At 52.6% G+C, this 19,605-nt stretch overlaps 1 protein-coding gene across 1 annotated transcript in view; it reads right to left on the minus strand.

Annotated features, from left to right (window-relative positions):
• Nucleotides 1-234: 234 nt before the first annotated feature.
• The window catches only part of SCNN1G (sodium channel epithelial 1 subunit gamma), a 30,273-nt gene continuing 10,902 nt past the window's right edge, over nucleotides 235-19,605 (minus strand). The window contains exons 6-13 of the mRNA XM_070413688.1: nucleotides 18,306-18,469; nucleotides 7,917-8,015; nucleotides 6,243-6,360; nucleotides 5,627-5,705; nucleotides 5,361-5,418; nucleotides 5,110-5,171; nucleotides 3,158-3,233; nucleotides 235-2,876 (exon numbers count right to left, since the gene is read on the minus strand). Coding sequence (XP_070269789.1) covers nucleotides 2,496-2,876; nucleotides 3,158-3,233; nucleotides 5,110-5,171; nucleotides 5,361-5,418; nucleotides 5,627-5,705; nucleotides 6,243-6,360; nucleotides 7,917-8,015; nucleotides 18,306-18,469 — 1,037 coding nt within the window. The 3' untranslated portion in view covers nucleotides 235-2,495. The remainder of the gene's footprint in view (nucleotides 2,877-3,157; nucleotides 3,234-5,109; nucleotides 5,172-5,360; nucleotides 5,419-5,626; nucleotides 5,706-6,242; nucleotides 6,361-7,916; nucleotides 8,016-18,305; nucleotides 18,470-19,605) is intronic.

Genomic DNA, 19,605 nt, shown 5'->3' on the forward strand with positions numbered 1-19,605 from the left:
GCAGGCTGGACCTGCGGCCAGAGAGGACTGAGGGCACTTCCTTGGGGCAGGCGGGCTCGGCCTCTCGGAGAGCTCCCATCGGCTCTGCACCGTGGTTCGCACCTGAGAGGTGGGGCCCTCAGAACGCTCTGGGCCTCAGTTTCCTTATTTGCGAGAATACAAGTGGGTGAGCCCACGAGCTGATGTGTGCGAGGTGCTCAGCAGAAGCCGCAAACAGGGAGAGCGTGACAAATATCAGCCATTGTTATTTTTATTAGCTCCATGAACTGTCCCTAAATGCCATCACCTTCTCAGTCCTGCCCCAGTCTGGGGACGAGAGAGACCATTCCTGCTCTCCAAGAGTCCACCATTTAGTGCAGGACAGACAAAGGGACACAGAATCTATCAGGGGGTGGAAACGCCGTAATGGAGGGGCGCCAGCTCCTCGGGGCAGCAGAGGTGAGTGGGGACGTTACAGCGGTGGTGGCATGTGTACCCGGCCTGGAGGCATGGCCAGAGGGGGAGCGGCCACACTTGGCCTCCCAGGAGCATAAGCCCCGAGCTCGGGCCAGGCAGGAAGGAGTGGCTGGAGCAGGGGTCTGATTGCACGTGTCCTGGGGGACAAATGGCAGCTGCTGGCTCCAGGTGCCCATGGCCTCACCTTGGACAGAGCCAGCGGCAACCCCCTGCACCCCCCTTGCTGGCAACATTCCTACCGGTGGCATCATGCAGATGCCGTGACTGTGCGGTGGGGAGAAGGAGGAAGCTCCCTCCAGGCGGTGTCCAGGCAGGCATCCGCGGCAAGTTCCTGGTCTGCACTGGCTGCAGCCACCCAGCCTGGCATGGATGGCAGCCAGGCTGGCGCCCTCTGTAACCTGACGCTCGCCTGCATCAGTCCTGGCTTCTGAGCCCACTCCTCAAGGCACTTCAGACAGCCTGGGGTCACCGTGACCTCTTCCCCGTGGGCTGCCTGGCCTCCGTGCCGCGCCCCACCCCCCGAGGTCCAGTGAACCACCACATGGAACAGAATGGCTGTAGCCGCCACAGGCCTGGGATCAGGTTGGACCAGGTGTCCCACAGCCCCTGCTCTTTCACTAACACTCCTGCCTCCATTAGCGTCAACCTTGCTTGGGAAGCAGTCCTGCCATGCAGGCTGTGGCTGCAGGAGTTCCTTCTGCCCCATAGCGCCGTGTCCAGCCTTCCCCTCCTCCCACCGGAACTGACTCGAGCCTCACCCTCAAAAGGCACAGACACTGATTGGATGCAAAATGATGAATGTGATCACATGCCAGGCTCTGGAGTTAGCCCCAGCTCTGCAACTTCCGGCTGTGTCACCTTGAGTAATAGCCTTTCTATGCCTCTGTTTCTTCATCCATAAAATGGGATCGTCATACTTACCTTACGTGCTAACCCAGGGCCGGGAGATGTTTCCTGTCCAGGGCCAGGGAGCCCTCAGCGCTGTGACTGCACTCAGCTGTGCTTTTAGCACAGACACAGCTGCGGACAGTCTGTAAGCGAAGAGGCCTGGCTGTGTTCCAATGACATTTTATTCATGGACTGGAATCGGAAGCTTGTAGGATTTGCATGAATCACAAAATATTCTTCTTTTAATATTTTTAAAGAGAAATGGAGGATAAAACACCCAATCTTAGGTCACAGGCAAAACCAGGGTTTGGCCTGAGGGTCACGGTTTGCAGCCCGACACTGAACTCTGTAAGAGTGGGAACAGCCCCAGCACACTGTTCTTGTGCTGATATCCACCCACTCTGTGCGTAATACATGAGCTGTGTCACGTTGGAGTGTGGCTGTGGGAGGGAGTGGTGCGGGGTCTGCCTGGAGGAGGCGCAGTCTATCAGGATACAACCCTTTATGCCTCGGGCTACCACTGGACAGGCATGTCCAGCAGTGCCCTTTAACTGGCTCCTCTCTGCTTGGGAAAGGGGCCCGGGGCACTGGCTTAGCTGCCCAGAGCATGCCCCTCCCTCCCCCCGCTCCCAGAGGCCTCCTCTCACATCCCCAGGCCTCCCCCTGCACCCTCTCCCTCCTACACACTCTAGGACCCTGCCTGAGGGCTCAGGAGCCGTTGCCCCCATGTCAGTGACTAAAACAGTTCATTCACAAACAGCTCCAGGCCCGGCTAGAGCTTCCCCCTGTTGTGGGCACAGCTGGCATCGTCAGGCCCCCAGACCTAAGCTCACATCCTGGGGCCCCCACCTGGCCGGAAGCTGGGGAGTGTTTCTCAAGTTCTGGCAAAGAACTCTGCCAGGCACGACTTCCTGGGCCCCGCCCCCGCGGGGGCGCCCGTGTGTGCGGAGGGTTTGCGCTGCAGGGCCTGTCTCGGCGGGATGGCTCCCTGCACACGCCCAGGCCCCATCTTGTTATTCAAGGCAGACTTCCAGTCAAAGTCTCTGAAAAGCCCTGAGTGGGTGCAGAGGGCCCTCTGTGTGCAGGAGACGGGGCCCACGTTCTCAGACCACGGCTGGCGTCCTGGCTAGGTCTCTCTTCCTCGCTCGGCCTCAGGACTCAGCTGGCACCTGGGTGTCAGTGAGTTGGCTGGAGAAGGCCCTCTCCAAGCGCAAGGTATTGTATCTGGGAGGTGGTGTGCCAGGCACCGGAGCCTCTGGGGCTGGAGGCAAGCGCAACGCAGAGGTGAAAGTGGGCAGGTCATCGTCTATATCCAGGACCGGGTTGTCCTGGCCCCGAAGGCTGGAGGGAGCCTCAGGGCAGGCGGGTGCCTGCCTCTGGGACCACCACTTCTTGGCTCTCTGCCACTGTTGGCGGGCAATGATGGAGAGAGAGTCGATGAAGAAGACCTCGATAATCTCAATGATGCAGACTATGGAGCAGCTCATCCACAGGCCCAGCTGGCCACCGAAGTTGGACAGAAGCATCTCCACCTGCAGGAGAGGCCGAGCCACATCATCAAGACAGAGCCCACCTGAGCTGGCCACATGCAGGGACCCTGATCCCCAGGAGAGCCACTGGCTAGCCTTGACCCTGAACAGGTTGGAGGAAGAAGTGGGCAGGCTTCCTGTCCCCACTTCCTCTGCCCGCCTGGCTGGCCTGTGGTGTCCCCACTACCCCAGGCTAGAACCCCATGATCTGACTCGGTTCCTCAAGGCCAGGCAGATGGGCACATTCCCAGACCCAGGACGGGTCCCAGAAGGGAGCTACTCACACTGTTGGCAGGGCTTTCCATGATGGATCTCTGGTTCAGGTCTTTGTAGAATATCAAGAGTTTGGCCAAGTCTGTCCTGCAGAAATTCCAACAGGTGAGTTGGGTGCCTTTGCATTCTACCAGGTGACCAGCTCTTCAGCACGGCTGCCTCCCTGCTGCCCACCCCCCAGCACGGCCCAGGCTCTGAGCTCCACAGGATCTCAGGGCCACGCCCACAGTGCTCCTTCTGCACCCAGAGCACATCCAGCCAGGGCCTGGCTGCTTAGCTCGTCTGTCACTCAAGACCACTTTCCAACCTCCTGAGTCAGCCACCCAGCTGTACGCCCAGAGCACCCTGCTCTTCAGTAGGCCTTGGACATTGTGATTATTTGATTGCAATCTCGGGAGACAGGCAGGTAATGCAAATGAGTGAGGTAAGCTGCGTATAAGGTCGTTATGACAATAACCATTATAGCAGCTAATATTTATTGGATACTTCCTGTGTTGCCAAGCACTGTTATAAGAACTTTGTATGAATTAACTCATTTAATTCTTACAACCCTATGAAGTAGGATGTTTTAATCATCCCCCTTTTACAGATGTGGAAATGAAGAATGAATTGGTGAGCAACTTGCCCAAGACAACACAGCTCGTAATTGGCAGAGCCGATGTTCACACCTAGAGAGCTGACTTCAAAGGCCACACTCTTAATGGCTGTACTGAGTCGCCTCCTGCTAGAACCTACACAAGCCGGAGAGTTCACACTTATTTCAAAAGAGCAGCGATTACTAAGCTCTTTGGAGCTACGCAGGAATGGAGGTTTTCTGTTCCCAGAACTTTTTTTTTTTTTTTAAATATATTTTATTGATTTTTTACAGAGAGGAAGGGACAGAGATAGAGAGTTAGAAACATCGATGAGAGAGAAACATCGATCAGCTGCCTCCTGCACATCTCCCAATGGGGATGTGCCCGCAACCCAGATACATGCCCCCAACCGGAATCGAACCCGGGACCCTTCAGTCCGCAGGCCAACACTCTATCCACTGAGCTAAACTGGTTTCGGCTGCCAGAACTTTTGACTTTTCAGGAAAAGCTGGCATCAGTGGGTTTTGTGGAGCTAATGCAGCCTTGGGAGTCAGCGATTTCAATGCTGGCTTCACAGTGTGCACTCGCTGGGCCCAAGTCTATCTTTATCACTAGGTTGGAAGCATCCTGGGGGCAGGGGTCATGTCTGCTCAGGCGTCCTGGTACCCCAGCACTCACAAAGCACCTGGCACAAAACATTTAGGATGTGTTGGGGTCAGCCTGGCTCCTGGCTGGTGCTGGGCACTGTGGACGGGAGAGCCCAGAGCTGTCAGTCCCCATGCAGCCCCCCTGCTGCCCCCCCTTCTCTCCATCTGCTGAGGTCTCTGGGGTGAGTTTTGCTAAAGGAACCTTGGAAATGAACTTCCATGTGGAAAATTCAATGGGATTAGAAGTACAAGGCTCAGTGGAGTATTTTTCCAACTAGATCATGATATGTCAGGAACCATGAGGTAAATGTACTGGGTCAGGACCAGTGCCTTTCGCCAAGTGAAATGAAATAGAGTGTCGGATTGCATCCATAGAGATAGTCACAATTTTTATCAATTGATACGAGCACTAATCGCTCAGAACTGCTCTGGGCAATCGGAATGGGTGTGAGGGCTGCCCCCCTCTGAGAGCTGCCCGAGTGCATGTGCAGAAGGCGTGCTATGAGCTGAGATTTTGGTTGTATAGTCAATGGGCCACAGTGGACAAGTATTTTTTACTGTGTGTTGTGGGCAAAGTATTCAAGAGCCCCAGGCCTAGAGCAGGGCCTGGCTCATGGCCCAAGCCAAGAAGTATGTGTCAAATAAAGGAGCGAGTGAATGAAAAGGAGAAGGTTTGGCAACGAGGAAGCAAGTGAGGAGACCGGGTCCAGGGCAGAGGAAACAGGGAGGAGGTCAACTTACTTGTTCAGCTTTTTCTTTATTTGTTGGCCTTGGTCCCAAGTGAGAACGCGAAGCAACCAGTTCTGTGATGGAGAGAGAAAGTGTGGCCTGAGCAATGAAAGAAAGTGCCGGCCAGCCCCTCTGCCCTCCGCCCTCAGCCCCTGCCCCCGGCCAGGCCTCCCCTGGTGTTACCCCTGAGGCCAGAGGACACAGCCAGGCATCAGGCTCCTGGCTGAGGAGCTCAAGGAGGAAGAGGGGGTGGAAGAACTGACCTCAGAAACCACAGACGGCCATTGTGCCAGGCTGGTGGTCAGTGTCCACTCCTTGAAGCTAAGGGAGGAAGGCACAGAGTGAGTGTGGCTTGCCTGGCCAGCCCACCCGCTGCAGGCTGCCCACCTGCTGTTCCCCCACTGCTGGCCCCACTGCCAGGCCTCCCCCCCTGCTGCCCACCCCCCTGCTGGCCCCCCTGCTAGGCCTCCCCCCCTGCTGCCCCCCCCATGCTGGCCCCCGGCTGCCGGCCCACCCGAGGCACACTCACCTGCAGGCTTCCCGGCATACGGACTGGCAGCCCAGCTTTTCCTGGACAAAGTCCTTGTGCAGTTCATAGTAGCAGTACACTGAGGGGCAAGCAGAGGGCAGCATGAGCATCAGGGCCACAGGGCCCTTCCTGGGGGCTTCCAGGGGCGCCCTCATGGTCTCCTTGTAATTTCTCCTGCTCTTCTCTACAAACCCTGCTTCCCCAGAAGCAGATGCTGCTTTGTGATGTTAGGGACATGTGCTGGGGGTGGGGTGGCGGTCGGCAGCCCTTGATGGGTTCTGTTACTCCCTAGCTGTGTGACCTTGGGCAAGTTGCTTAACCTTTCTGAGCCTCAGTTTCCTGTTCTATGACAGGTACTATCAATAGTTCTTGCCACCTGGAATTGACACAGGTGCCAAGCTCTCAGCACGGACTGGGCTGTAGCATTTGGTCCTTAGTTGGAAAGTATCCGTTAAGCCAGGCTGGATGGCAGGAGTAAAACTCTGGTTAACATCTCTCTACCAATATCTCCCTCAGAAAAAGGCCACCAGGGCAGGGGCCCGGGGGCACCTGAGCACGAGCTGGTGCCGGGTGGCTGACGCAGCTCTGGGGCTGCAGGGCGGGCGGGCTCACTCACTCCAGTTGGGGTGCTGCTGGTAGTTGCAGTAGTTGGCTGCAGGAGGCAGGGGCTGGCTGTACTGGGCACACCCACACCTCTCCACCATCTTAGTCTGGAAGCACGAGTGGAGGCAGATCTGAAAGAGGAGACCCAGCAATTCCCTTAACCTCTCCGCACGCAGAGGCCAGGGAGTCCCCCAGCCCCGGGAGCTCCCCCTTCTTCTCTTCCCCCCTCCGCCACCCTCCCCCCGCCCCACCCCACACACATGCCTCATCTAGGGTTAGCCTCCCATGGCCATGGGAGACCACAGCCAATTGGGCCGCGGGGTCCCTGACTCCAGAGACCAAACTAGGAAATGTGCTGAGAACGTAGACTAGCAGAGAGGTGGAGAGCAGGCTGAGCTGGAGCAGGCTTGGGGTGGCCATTTTCCATATGTGAGTGCCGCCCCACAGGTAAGTGGGAAAATTGGAGCAGATGCCAAGAGACAGGCACACAGTCCCCACCTTTCCCATCTCAGGGCCAGGCCACCACACTGGATCCCTGGGGTCCTAAGCCACCACAATACCCACGAAGCTTATAACATAAAAGCTAATGGCGGGGCGTGGAGGCAGGCTACTGGGGTTCAAGTCCACACTCGCCACTTCCCCGCTGTGGGACCCCCGGCAAGTGACGGAACCTCTCTGGGGCACTGGTGTCTTCACCGCGAGCGTGGAGTGAACTGATACATTGAAGTGTTTGTACACGGCAGCCTCTCGCTAGATATGATCCAGGGGGTCATTCCAAGGAGCCTTTTTCCGTGTTTTGGTATTGAAGTCAGTTTGATGGCACTTCTGTTTCTCACAGACAGACATTCTTTGACTATCAGTCTCCTTCACTTAGAGCCCCACCCCCTCTCAGCTCAGCTCTGACGGAGCAGGAGGACAGTGCGGAGGGCGCCCGTCCTCCCATCCCGGCGGCGTGAACGCCATCGCCTCTCTGGCCCCGTGGGCGGTGGACTGCGGACTCCAAGAATGTGGGACAAGGAGTAACAGGTGATCGCACTCAAGGGCTGAAAACCCAAACACCGCTGGGGCCTGTGAGGTGGTCGGACACCAGGGGCTGGCGGGGATGTGGGGAACCACAGGACACATGTCACTCAGTGGGCAATCCCACCCACTGTTCACCCTGCAGGGTACAGGCCCCATCTTTTCTTTCAGGAGAAGCTGGGGATTTTGTTTTTTTTGTAAAATTCCCTGACCTTTAAACGCCATCCAGGCTAGAAAAACCAGGTGTGCCGCCTGGCAGGCGTCGGGGGGCTGCCCATAAGCAGCCTCGGATCCAATCCGACCTCTCCTCTGCTCGTTGAGGATGACACACTTGCCCAAGGCCATCGGCCAGTGAGGGGCCCGGTGGGGAAGCCAAGCTGGGGGCCCTCAGCCAGTGCCGCCCAGACGGCTTCGCTCCTGCGCCTCCTGCACAGGCCGTTTAGGAAGTGGGCCTGTCTCGGCTATACACTGTGTTCCGTGAAAACCTCAATGAATCAGTTAAGCTCTGGTTACAGACGGATTGAGGGGACTGGAACCAGCCAGCATCAGTTGTTCTTGAGGTGTTTAGAGGAACCCCAAGGACTCTCACCAGAGTTCCTGGTCCCAGACACACCCCAGCCTATACAGAGCTTTGCCGGCCTGGGTCCAGGCGCAGCGTGGCACGTACCTGGAGCGAGTAGGCAGCATTGTAGATGTTTTCGATGGGCACGTCGCTGCCATCCTCCGTGCACTGGCTGTACGGCTCGCCCAGCTTGAAGGACTCCGTCTACAATCACAGACCCACAGTCAGCTCTGCTCCTTGGACCCAGAGTGGGGGGGTGGGGGGGACTGCTAACAGGCCCTGGGAGCAGCAAAGGCTCTTGGTCCTTCATTTAACAACTACTTATTGAGCGCCTACTAAGCGCCGGGTGCTACTCTAGGCACCGTGGGTGAACAATCCCCTGTTCTCACAGAGTTTACACTCCAGTGGGGTAGACAGATGGTCAAAAAAGCCAATAAATAAGGTCATTTGGGTAGTGATCGATGAGATGGGTCAAGAGACTGCAGGGGTTGGGGGAATCGGGGGAGATGCCTTTAAGAAAGGGAGATGTTGGCTCCACATGGAATGGAAGAAAGAGCTAGAAGTGCCAAGAAACGGAGGAAGAAGATTAGGCAGAGGGCGCAGCGGGGCGAGGGGCCAGAGTGGCTGCCGGCAGCCGGGGCAAAGTGCTCGGTGCAGTCAGAGAGGAACACAGTGACTCAGAGTGGCAGCCAGCACTGGAGCATCCCGGCAGCAGGGCAGCGAGAAGGAGTAGGACAGCTGCATGCACTTGTCCCAGAGAAGGGCCCACGTCCCACCCTCGTGTCTTCTGGCCCCGAAATGGACTTTCCTAGACAGAGCCAAGGGGCGGCGGCAGAGGGGTGAGGCCCGGTCAGAGGGGCAGAGCGCTGCTGCTCACAGGCCGCGGTTTCCTAGGTTTGGCTCAGCTTCCTATTTGTCACTGCAAATAAACAATCCAGGCAAGCCAACCAAGGGAAGAGAGGATGCTGTCTCCCAGGAGGGAGCAGTAATGGAATGCAAATTGTGACTCCCTGATAGCCAGGGAGCAGGGGGAGGGGGAGAGAGAGAGAGAGAGAGAGAGAGAAAGAGAGGTTTTTTTTTCTTCTTCTGAGAATGGGGACGAAGGGAAAGGGGATGACAGATTTGTAGGAGGGCAGAACATCCTTTTTTTCTTTGAAGAGAGCCTGGATAGAGAGAAAGATAATTGGGGTGGGGAGTGGGGAAGGAATGAAGACGTCTGAGGCTAGAATTTCTTTCTGTTTGTATTGTAATTCATCTGCTCGCCTGATCGTCTCCCTCAATTAGTGGCAAGTACCGCAAGGGCAACCTACAGTGTTCTTTTTAAAATGTTCAATAGCAGAAGCAAAAAAAGGGCAAAGTGGCCCTCTGTCTTTCCTCTTGCCTGGGGACTCTCTCCAACAGATCAGCCCCTGATCTCAATCAACAGTCCAGGCAAGCCAACCAGGGCAGAGAGGATACTGCCTCCCAGGAGGGAGCAGTGATGGAATAAAATTGTGACGCGCGGACAGCCAGGCAGACTGCACCCACCCTGCCCTGTGCCCTGCAATCCCCCTTCTCACTGACAATAAAGGGTGGGTCTTTCCGGTCAGTACGAAGCGGACTTCATTCCTCCACTCGCTGGGGAGCAAACAGACGTGCACCCCCCCCCCGCCCCCCGCATCCCCGCCGCCTGCACAGGCCAGGGCGGGGCTGGGCACTGCGGACGGAGGTGCCAGCAGTGCTTCCCCGGGGGTCACCTGCATTCAGGGCCCCCTCTCTAAGCTTCTCCCAGCAGCAGGCTCCTTGGGCAGATGTCCTTGGAGCCCCCCAGTCCTGAGGATGTGTCAGCTGTCCTGTCCGAGAGCCTAGAACGACAGGTCTGAGCTCTACCAGCCTGGGGGCTGGCACACCGCCCGGCACTGAGGTGGGGGGTCTGTTCACTCAGGTCAGCCATGCGCAAACAGCACAGAGCGGGGCTCCTTGCACGTGGAGAACCAGCCCATGGCCCTTTCCAGGAACCGATGTGAGATACCATCTTGCGATCTGTATGCTTTCCGAGTGCTCAATGGTCCTTCACCCTGCAATGACGCTGACTACACGCAGGGCCTGGGTTAGTCAGCCTGCTTCCAAAGCAACAAGGGCAGGTGGACTCTTTAGAGAGGCACAGAGCGCTCAGCTTCTCAGAGGCTGGATGGGTGACCTGGGCCCTCCCCACTCTTATCTTCCCTTTCCCCACACCCCACCGTCCGCTTTACAGACCTGCTGATCTGTGCGGGGCGGGGAGACATTGTAGTTGTGACCTAGGGAGAGACACAAAAATGAGACTGGGCATATGTGTGTGTGAATGTGTGCAAGGTATGTGCATGCATGTGTGAGTATGCACACATGTCTGTGCGTACATGTGTATGGGTGTGAGCATGTATGTGTGCACGCACAGGTATGTGTAGGTGTGTTAAGTGTGTGTGTGCACATGCATGTGTGTGTGTGTGTTTGTGGAAAAACAGGACCGTCTTTATCAAACCAGGTCCTATCTGCTTCCTTCTGTAATCCTGGGGAGGACGGCAGCTGCATGGAACCCTTACCTCACGCCTTTAAAGGTACGTGTGGTGCCAGGGACAAGCCCGGGGGCAGCAGGATGCCCAAGATGGAAGGATGGTTGTTTAACTTCTTCCTTTTGTCTTGCTTTTATATAGCAATAAATGATAAAAGTTATTTGTGTCTGATAAAGCTTACAACGGAGAAGAAAAGCATTACTCAATATATGAGATGAGGACGATTAACTATTTGGAGGAAGTAAATTCTATCTCCACCTCAACCTCTGCAGAAAACAATTCTAGTGGGCTGAAGTATGAAATGAAATAATAAAATAACCTGAAGGGAACTCAGCTCAGGATCTGTTCTCGAGGAGGGAAAATCCTCAACAAACATGACCACTAACACAAAGATTTGAGTATGGAAACATCTGGTGTTTGTGTGTGTGAAGGAGTAGCCTGGAGAAGACCAACAGGAAACACAGACGGGGGAAGATATTCGCTACACACAGATACTTGCACACAATGAGAGCCTCTCTATACATGAAAGAGATCGATGTCTAATGCACAAAGGAAGCAGGTGTCACAAAGAAAACAAAAAGCTTCCCCAACTCCTCTTTTTCCTTACTTTTCTCTTCACATCCCTGCAGAGGAATAGTCGGTATTTACGGAGCACTTACTACATCCAAGCACTGTTCTAAGTGCTTCACACAAATCAGCTCACTGGATTCTCACCAGCCTGTGAAGTCGCATTACTATTTCACCCCCATTTTATAGGTAAAGTAACTGAGACACAGAGATTACACAACCAAAGTGGGAAGCTGGGGTTGTGTGAACCCCTGCTGCCTGGCTCTGGAGTCTGAGCACTGAATCCCTATTGTACACCCACGTGTGAAAAGAAGATGAAAATGTAGTGTGGGCTTACAATGACGGTGAAATGCCCGCCCTCCACCCCCACCCCAGGGCTGGCCCCGCAGCCCCAGGGGAGTAGTCCACCCTCACCTGCTTCCTCGTCTCCCATTCATGATTCAACCCTTTGTGCTCAGGTTTCTGTTCCGCTCCTGCCTCTCAAAATGTCTCTGGCGAAGAACACGGGTGACCTCTTCATTGCCAAACCCAGAGAACACCACCTTGTGCCCTGTACCTTGCTTGACTCTCTGCTGCATGTGGCCCTTGGCTCACACCTTCCGTGAAACGCTGTTCCTTGATTTCTCTAATACCAACCCTTTCTGGCTTCTGCTCCTACTTCTCTGCCTCTATCCCCCATTTTCTTTCTGCTCAGACCTTCAATAGCTGCATTCCGCCTCAGGCCCCGGGTGATGCGTCTAGAATGACACTGCTTCACCCAGCTTCCCTGGCCCCTGTGAAGCTCCAGGCTCAGAGCATTACTTATGGACATTTCCACCTAATTTCCCAAAGGCACAGAGCATGGGTATGTCCCGAGGGATGTGGTTATCTTCTCCCCCAACTCACCCCTCCTCTTGTAGTCCCTAACTCTGAGCCTGGCACCTCCATCCAGGTTCTGCCAAGCCAGAACCTACACACTAATCTAACTTGCCTGGCCCTTCCTGGCTGACCTTGGTTGGCAAGCGCTGTAGTTGCTCTCAAATCCATTCACTTCTGCTCATCCCCACAGCCATTGCCTTAGCTACGACGCTCATCATTTCCTTCTGTAATTATGGGAAATGTGCTGCCGCCAGGCTCCTGATTGCACTCAGCCAAGGTGCTTTTTCAAAAGGCTTCACTGCCTGCCTGGCTTGCAATCCTCTCTGTGACCACATTGTAACTGCTCTGCCCTTTGTCTGGACTACCCTTCCCTGACCGTGTTTGACCCACACTTGTCCTTCAAGACTCCATCATCTAGAACAGCGGTTCTCAACCTGTGGGTCGCGACCCCTTTGGGGGCAGAACAACCCTTTCACAGGGGTCTCCTAAGACCATCGGAAAACATATATAATTACATATTGTTTTTGTGATTAATCACTATGCTTTAATTATGTTCAATTTGTAACAATGAAAATACATCCTGCATATCAGATATTTACATTAAGATTCATAACAGTAGCAAAATTACAGTTATGAAGTAGCAACGAAAATAATTTTATGGTTGGAGGTCACCACAACATGAGGAACTGTATTAAAGGGTCGCGGCATTAGGAAGGTTGAGAACCACTGATCTAGAAAGCCTTCACCAACAGCTTCTGTCTACGCTTCCATCTACCCATTCATCCATCCATCCATAACATTTATTTGGGACCTGCTATCTTTGAAGACCTGCACCTGGGAACAAGGCAGAGAAGGTCCCTGCTGCCACAGAGCTAAGGGCCGCATTGCGAAGGTGTGCTGTCTCCGCCTCATGGAGTCAGATCTTTGAGGCAGATGTTCTGATGTGTTCATCTCTGAAAATCCCGTGCTTTGGACACACAGTCCCCCAGTGAATGAAGGAGATTTTGTTAACTCACTGCCTAAGCAGCTACTGAATCTACCAGCTTAACATGCCCATCAAACAAACAAACAAATAAAACATAAATAAGAAAGGAAGGAAATCTGGTTTGTTTAGACTTATTCTTAGTGACTCCCTGCTGACCTCTTTCTAATCCCTCTTTTTGTTGTTGTTGTAAATGCTCATAAATCATAACTAGAGCTGACTGACCCTGCTCTGTGGCTTTGGTTCTGTACATCGCAAATTAGGCGTAGCAGTAAACCCACCCATGTCTTTGTTTACCCACCACTGGTAAAGAGAATATTTGCTTAACAATGTGGTGGGTATTTCTAAGCTCGGAGCAGAAAAAAACCAGAGGGCAGAATTCCTTGGTTCTTGTAACTCCCCAGTCTGCAGATCCTGTGAGAGGCAGAAGGCAAGGAGAGGGTGGTGAAGGTAAGGGTGCACTGCAAATGCCAGGTCCTTGTCAGCAGGCAGATAAAACTGCGGGGAGGGGAGGGGTGGGCTCAACGTGTTCACTGTGCTGATCTGGGAGGCTGGTGACTTGCTGGTGAACAGGAATCAGTGACTCAGCTCCTCGAGTGGTGCCACAGCCTTTTCAAGCCACAGTTCAAGATTTGTTTCTTGGGCAATCAGCACTCACACAGCCAACTTGGTATACGATACTCCTCACGTCAGAACAAACTTCCCACAGTGGATGGAACACAGCCCCGAACAACTCGCTTCCTCAGAGCAGCACGACTCCCAGGCCACCATCCGATGGCGTCTCTTGTCCAGGGCTGCCTTTTGGTGGGACACCATGAGGCAGCGACCCCACAACTGTCCTCTGGAATATCACCTTTCCAGCTCATGGTCTTTGTTGTCTACCTTCAACATCACTTCTCAGGAAAGCAGTCCTTGAACTCCCTAAATCCCCCCATTACAAAAGGCCCTCGGTCAGGCATCCCCATGATCTGCGCCCAAGGGTCCCGCCTTTGTCCTTCTTAGCACTTATCTGTAATAATAAAAGGGTAATATGATAATTAGACTAGATGTCCTTCTTTCCAGACAAAGAGCTGCAGCGGGCGGGGACCGCAGCAGAGGCGGCAGAGGCCCCCACCCATGGTGGCGGCAGTGGTGGGAGAGGCAGGGGCCAAGGCCCTTGCACGAATTTTGTGCATCGGGCCTCTAGGGATGATTACAATGAACCACTTGTGTAATCTTTTGTTTGTTATTGGTCCTCTCTGCTGGACCCTACGTTCCAACAGGACAGGCACAGTGTCTTCCGCACTGATGTGCTCCCAATGTCTAGCACGTAGGAGGGCTCAGAAATGCTTGCTGAGTGGATAAGCAATGGGTGGGTAGATCAGCCCAATGGCCACCATGTCGCTCTCTAACCCAACATAAAGCCATCAGGGATGGCTGCGCTCAGCCTTTTGTGGCATCCTAGCTTTACTTTTGTTTGGGGAGACACACTTTGCTTCTCCTTTCTTGTGGAGCTACTCAGGTTCCTAACACTGAGGTTCCTGCGCTGGCTGCCTCTGAGAATAACCACTGGGGTTTGGGAAAAATACATGTCCTTAGGCTCATCTCTCAGAGTCTCTGACTCAGTAGATCTGAGGCTGATGATCAACCAGGTTTGGAAATCCCTGCTCTGGAGGACAAATTCGTGAGGCATGAAAGCTAAGGAGTTTAATTGGGACATTAAGGTTGGATATAAGCAAAGGTATAAAAAATGCCACTAAGGATTGTCAATTACAATGATCATTGTAATAGATATCATTTTTGTCTTGACAGATTAGCACAGATGAAAAGTTGGTTAGGAGAAACCAAGATGGCGGCATAGGTAAACACCTGAAATTGCTGCCTCGCACAACCACTTCAAAAATACAACTAAAAGACAAAATGGACATCATCCAGAACCACAGGAAGGCTGGCTGAGTGGAAATTCTACAACTAGAAGGAAAGAGAAAAGCACACTGAGACTCAGAGGAGGTGTGGAAGTAAAGTGCAGAGGTACGAAGGCTCGAGAGGAAAGGGCTGACAACTGAGGATGCGGTTGTCTTTTTCAATCGGGAGGGAGACGCAAGCTCCCGACTGCTCTGAACTCCAGTTCCGGGCGAGTCTCTGGGGACCCAGACTCATACGGAGAGAAACTGGACTGTCTGGCATTGGGCAGAACTCGAGGGCAGCTTTCTTTCAGAGGTGCTTGCAGCGATTACCACGGGACACTGAGACCCAGGGCCTCTTAGAGCAGGACTGAGGATCAGCCATAGCTGTTTGCTCCGCCCTGTTGATTCCCTGAGACACCACCCCACCCAAGCTGTGCGCAGAGGCTTTTGCATATGAATGGCCTGGCCCTTTGCAATCTAAAATTACCTAACAAACTTCAGCTGGATCAGAGAGACCCAGAACATCCAAAAGAAGGTCCAAGGCCCCACAGCAGCTTGCACTGCTTCACAGCTGGGCCTCATCTAGGCACCTCCAAACCCCAAACAAAGAAGAGGAATCTGCAGATCTCTCCATAGCTCCTGGACCAACTAGAAATTAGCTCAGGCAGAGACTAAATTAGCACCTCCTTAGAGATCCAAGAGCCAGTGTGCCCAGTGGTCAGAGTGGGACCATCCAGACTACAACTCCTCAGATCTATAAGGGACACACTCAGGGGGCAGACTCAGTGAGCACCAAAGCCCCACTGAAGCAAGTCTTGCCCCAGAAGGGTGTCTCCAGCACAGAAGTTCTCCCACTGCAGACACAGCTGACTCTCACAGCCAATTGGCCTGGAGGTCAATTCCTCCCAGTGATATCTACAACAATCAACTCTTAACTACAACAAGACTGTGCACAAAGCCCACAAAGGGGTGCACCAAGAGTGTCCACCTCAGGTAATTGGGGAGGCTGAGCCACTGGGCCCTATAGGACACCTAGCACAGAAAGCCACTCTATCAACACAGGGAAGCAGCCAAAATGCAGAGACAAAGAAACAGGTCACAAATGACAGAAATGGAGGAAAGCAAACTACTGGATATAGAGTACAAAACCATGGTTATAAGGTTTTTCAAGAATTTTCTAGAAACTGCCAATAGATTTAGTGAGAGCCTCAATAAATCTAGTGAGACTCTCGAGGATATGAAAAAGGACCAACTAGAAATTAAGCATACACTGACTGAAATAAAGAATATCATACAGAGATCCAACTGCAGACTAGAGGATCGCAAGAATTAAGTCAAAGATTTGAAATATGAAGAAGCAAAAGACACCCAACCGGAAAAGCAAAATGAAAAAAGAATCCCAAAATACGAAGATAGTGTAAGGAGCCTCTGGGACAGCTTCATGCGTACCAACATCCGAATTATGGGGGTGCCAGAAGAAGAGAGAGAGCAAGATATTGAAAACCTATTTGAAGAAATCATGACAGAAAACTTCCCCTGCCTGGTGAAAGAAATAGACTTACAAGTCCAGGAAGCGCAGAGAACCCCAAACAAAAGGAATCCAAAGAGGACCACACCAAGACACATCATAATTAAAATGCCAAGAGCAAAAGACAAAGAGAGAATCTTAAAAGCAGCAAGAGAAAAACAGTCAGTTACCTACAAGGGTGTACCCATACAATTGTCAGCTGTTTTCTCAACAGAAACTACGCAGGCCAGAAGGGAGTGGCAAGAAATATTCAAAGTGATGAATACCAAGAACCTACAACCAAGATTACTTTACCCAGCAAAGCTATCACTCAGAATTGAAGGTCAGATAAAGAGCTTCACAGATAAGAAAAAGCTAAAGGAGTTCATCACCACCAAACCAGTATTTTATGAAATGCTGAAGGGTATTCTCTAAGAAGAAGAAGAAGAAGAAGACCATTTGCAACAGCATGGATGGAACTGGAGAGCATTTTGCTAAGTGAAATAAGCCAGTCAATGAAAGAAAAATACCACATGATCTCACTCATTTATGGATAATAAAGACCAGTATAAACTGATGAAAAAAATAGATATAGAGGCAGAGCAACATTGAACAGACTGTCAAACTACAGGGGGAAAGCCGGTGAAGGTTGGGAGGGGGGGTAAGAGATCAACCGAAGGACTTGTATGCATGCATATAAGCATAACCAATGGTCACAAGACACTGGGGGGTAGGAGAGGCCGGGAGAAAATCAAGGGGGAAAAAAAGGAGACATATGTAATACTCTTTGTAATACTTTAAGCAATAAAACAAAATTAATTAAAAAATAAAGAAAAGTTGGTTAATACCCATGTTGGTGAAAGTGTGGGAAACCAGCTACTCTGACACATTGCTGGTGAGCATGTAGATAGTTTCATAGACACATGCTCTTTGACATACTTCTAGGAAGTTATCAGATAAACACACATCACATCACATAATACCACACCATTGCTTTTAGTTGTGCCTGGAAAGGACCTAATGTCTATCAAGAGGGAGTTGCTCAATAACTTCTCCCCACAATGGAATAGCTGGGTCCTAAGGAAGGATGTGGCAGGTCTATGTGTGTTGAAAAGGAACCATTGCCAAGCTATAGGGTCAAGTGGAAAATGAGGCATAACAGTATTTTGTATTTACATAAAAGGAGAAATGCTTTGCTGGTGCACATACTTGAAAACGACGATGACATCCCTGCCGGGACTCAGAAGCAGCAGTGAGAGGAAGCAGGGCTGGAGGTCAGGCATGGGAGGGAGATACGTGGGGTGTTCCTGGCTATGGGGTGGGTGTCTGTCTTTGTGTATACACTCCCTTTAAATAAGTTCTTAAGGGTCATTCTACATTGTCTGGCCACAGTGCTGTATACCTGAAACTAATATAAAATAATGTTGAGTGTAAACAGTAATAAAAAATGATCTTTTAAAAGGGTCATTCTACTAGAAAAAGAGAGAGGGAGAGAGGGGGGGAGAGAGAGGTGCACTGGCATAAAAGACGCAGGCCTGCAAAGAAGAAGCGCACTTCTCACGCTGCCCTCTGCTCCCATTGAGCGTGACCTACTCAGGGTGGGAGTTTGCAGCTCAGATGCGCTTCTGTTGACAGGTGTGAGGGTTCTCAGCACCCAATGAGGTCAGAGAAGGTCAAAGACTTGAGAGAGAAGGGGTTCTTGGTAAATGAAGTGGAACTGATACAAGTGTGATGGGCTAAATAGACATTTGTCTGACCAGTGACTTTCCATTAACCTTTAAATAGGGGTTCACATGCCTCACAGGCCTCTGGATGGCCCAGAAAGGAAGGCGTAACCTGCTCTATTTACATTACTGGCAGGTACGGAGCTAGTGTCTGATGCCTTGCATCCAACACAGGGTCCATAATTGCTGGCGTCTGTCTTTGGAACAAGGAAGGTTCCTTCCATTCTCCCCCAAACGGCATCCTGTCCTGTTCACTCGGACAGAAGATACAAAGGCAGGCTTCAGTAACCACCCGACAGCCAGTGGGGTGACCACTGGAGAACACAGGGCCACGCTGCCTTTTGAAACCAACACTCTCCCATAAGCCGCACCTCACTGGTTTCCTGGGGAAAAATCTGTGCTTCTCGCTAAGTCTACAGAAATCAGACTGTCCACTTACCAGATGCATCCCTATGGAAGTGGCCATTGCCGTCTCAATCTCCGTGCCCACGTCCTCGATGAAGGGGTATTCATCCTGCCGGTGGACAATCACCTTAGCCCCGGTGGAGGACACCAGGAAGGGGTTATATTCCTCTTCGTTTATGTACAAGATGACCTGCAGCCCTGGGAGGATAAGGCAGCTCATTGTGGTCAAAGGCTGAGAGAGCTTGCCCGGGGCAGCCTACCTCTCTCTGCTTTGGGAGCCTCACAACAAGGCCCGGGCATTCCCAACAAGTGGGAGGTGGACAGGGCTCCTCTGGAAGCTCTGCAAGGGGAGGGGTTGTGCCTCCAAGCAGGGGTTCAAAATTCTGCTGTGTGTCAGGGAACTGCTCCCCTGCCGAGACATGCCCGCCACGTGGTCCCTCAGCTGGGAGCTCTGCTGAGCACGGGGCTGCGGGGCCCGGGGAGAGCTGGGCGCCGGCGGAGGACTGGCTGCTGGCCGCTGGCCTAGCTGTCTAACCGCACCAGCAGCAGGAGGGACCTTCCTTTTATTTTTATTTATTTATTTTTTTTCATTTAAAAAAAATATATTTTATTGATTTTTTTACAGAGAGGAAGGGAGAGAGAGAGTTAGAAACATCGGTGAGAGAAACATCGATCAGCTGCCTCCTGCACACCCTCTACTGGGGATGTACCTGCAACCAAGGTACATGTCCTTGACCAGAAACGAACCTGAGACCCTTCAGTCCACAAGCCAACACTCTATCCACTGAGCCAAACCAGTTGGGTCCCAAAATTATTATTTTCATATTTTAATAATAAGGGACCTTCCTTTTAAAACCAGAAATCAGTTTGCTCGGCTGGTTTGGTTCAGTGTTTAGGGCGTCGGCCTGGGGACTGAAGGGTCATGTGTCTCGGGCATGTACGTCGGTGCAGGCTCAATCCCTGGCCCTGATCAGGGCACACGTGTGGGATGCAACCAATTGATATCTCTCTCTCCCCCTCCTCCCTCCCCTCCACTCTCTCTAAAAAAACCCAAAACACAGAAATCAGGGAAGATCAGTGTCTGAAACCCCTTGGTGGCCCCTCACCAGACAGAATGCCACAGAACAAACACCTCCAGCCTGGCTGGGGCTGGCAGGGGTTTGGTGTCGCAGTCCCCCAGCCCCCTTCCTCTCCCCCAAGAAGCTCCAAGCCCACTGGCCCTTCTGTTTTTAGCGAACATCAAGTCCTTTCCTGCTCAGGTCTGCACTGCCAGCGCCCAGGACACTCGGAGACAGCCCAGCCCGCCTTTCGGGACACACTTCGCTGAAACCAAA

This window comes from Myotis yumanensis, unplaced genomic scaffold (assembly GCF_028538775.1).
Source record: "Myotis yumanensis isolate MYYU_CA2020_CCGP unplaced genomic scaffold, mMyoYum1.0.hap1 SCAF_4, whole genome shotgun sequence".
In the NCBI taxonomy this organism is placed as follows: Eukaryota; Metazoa; Chordata; class Mammalia; order Chiroptera; family Vespertilionidae; genus Myotis; species Myotis yumanensis.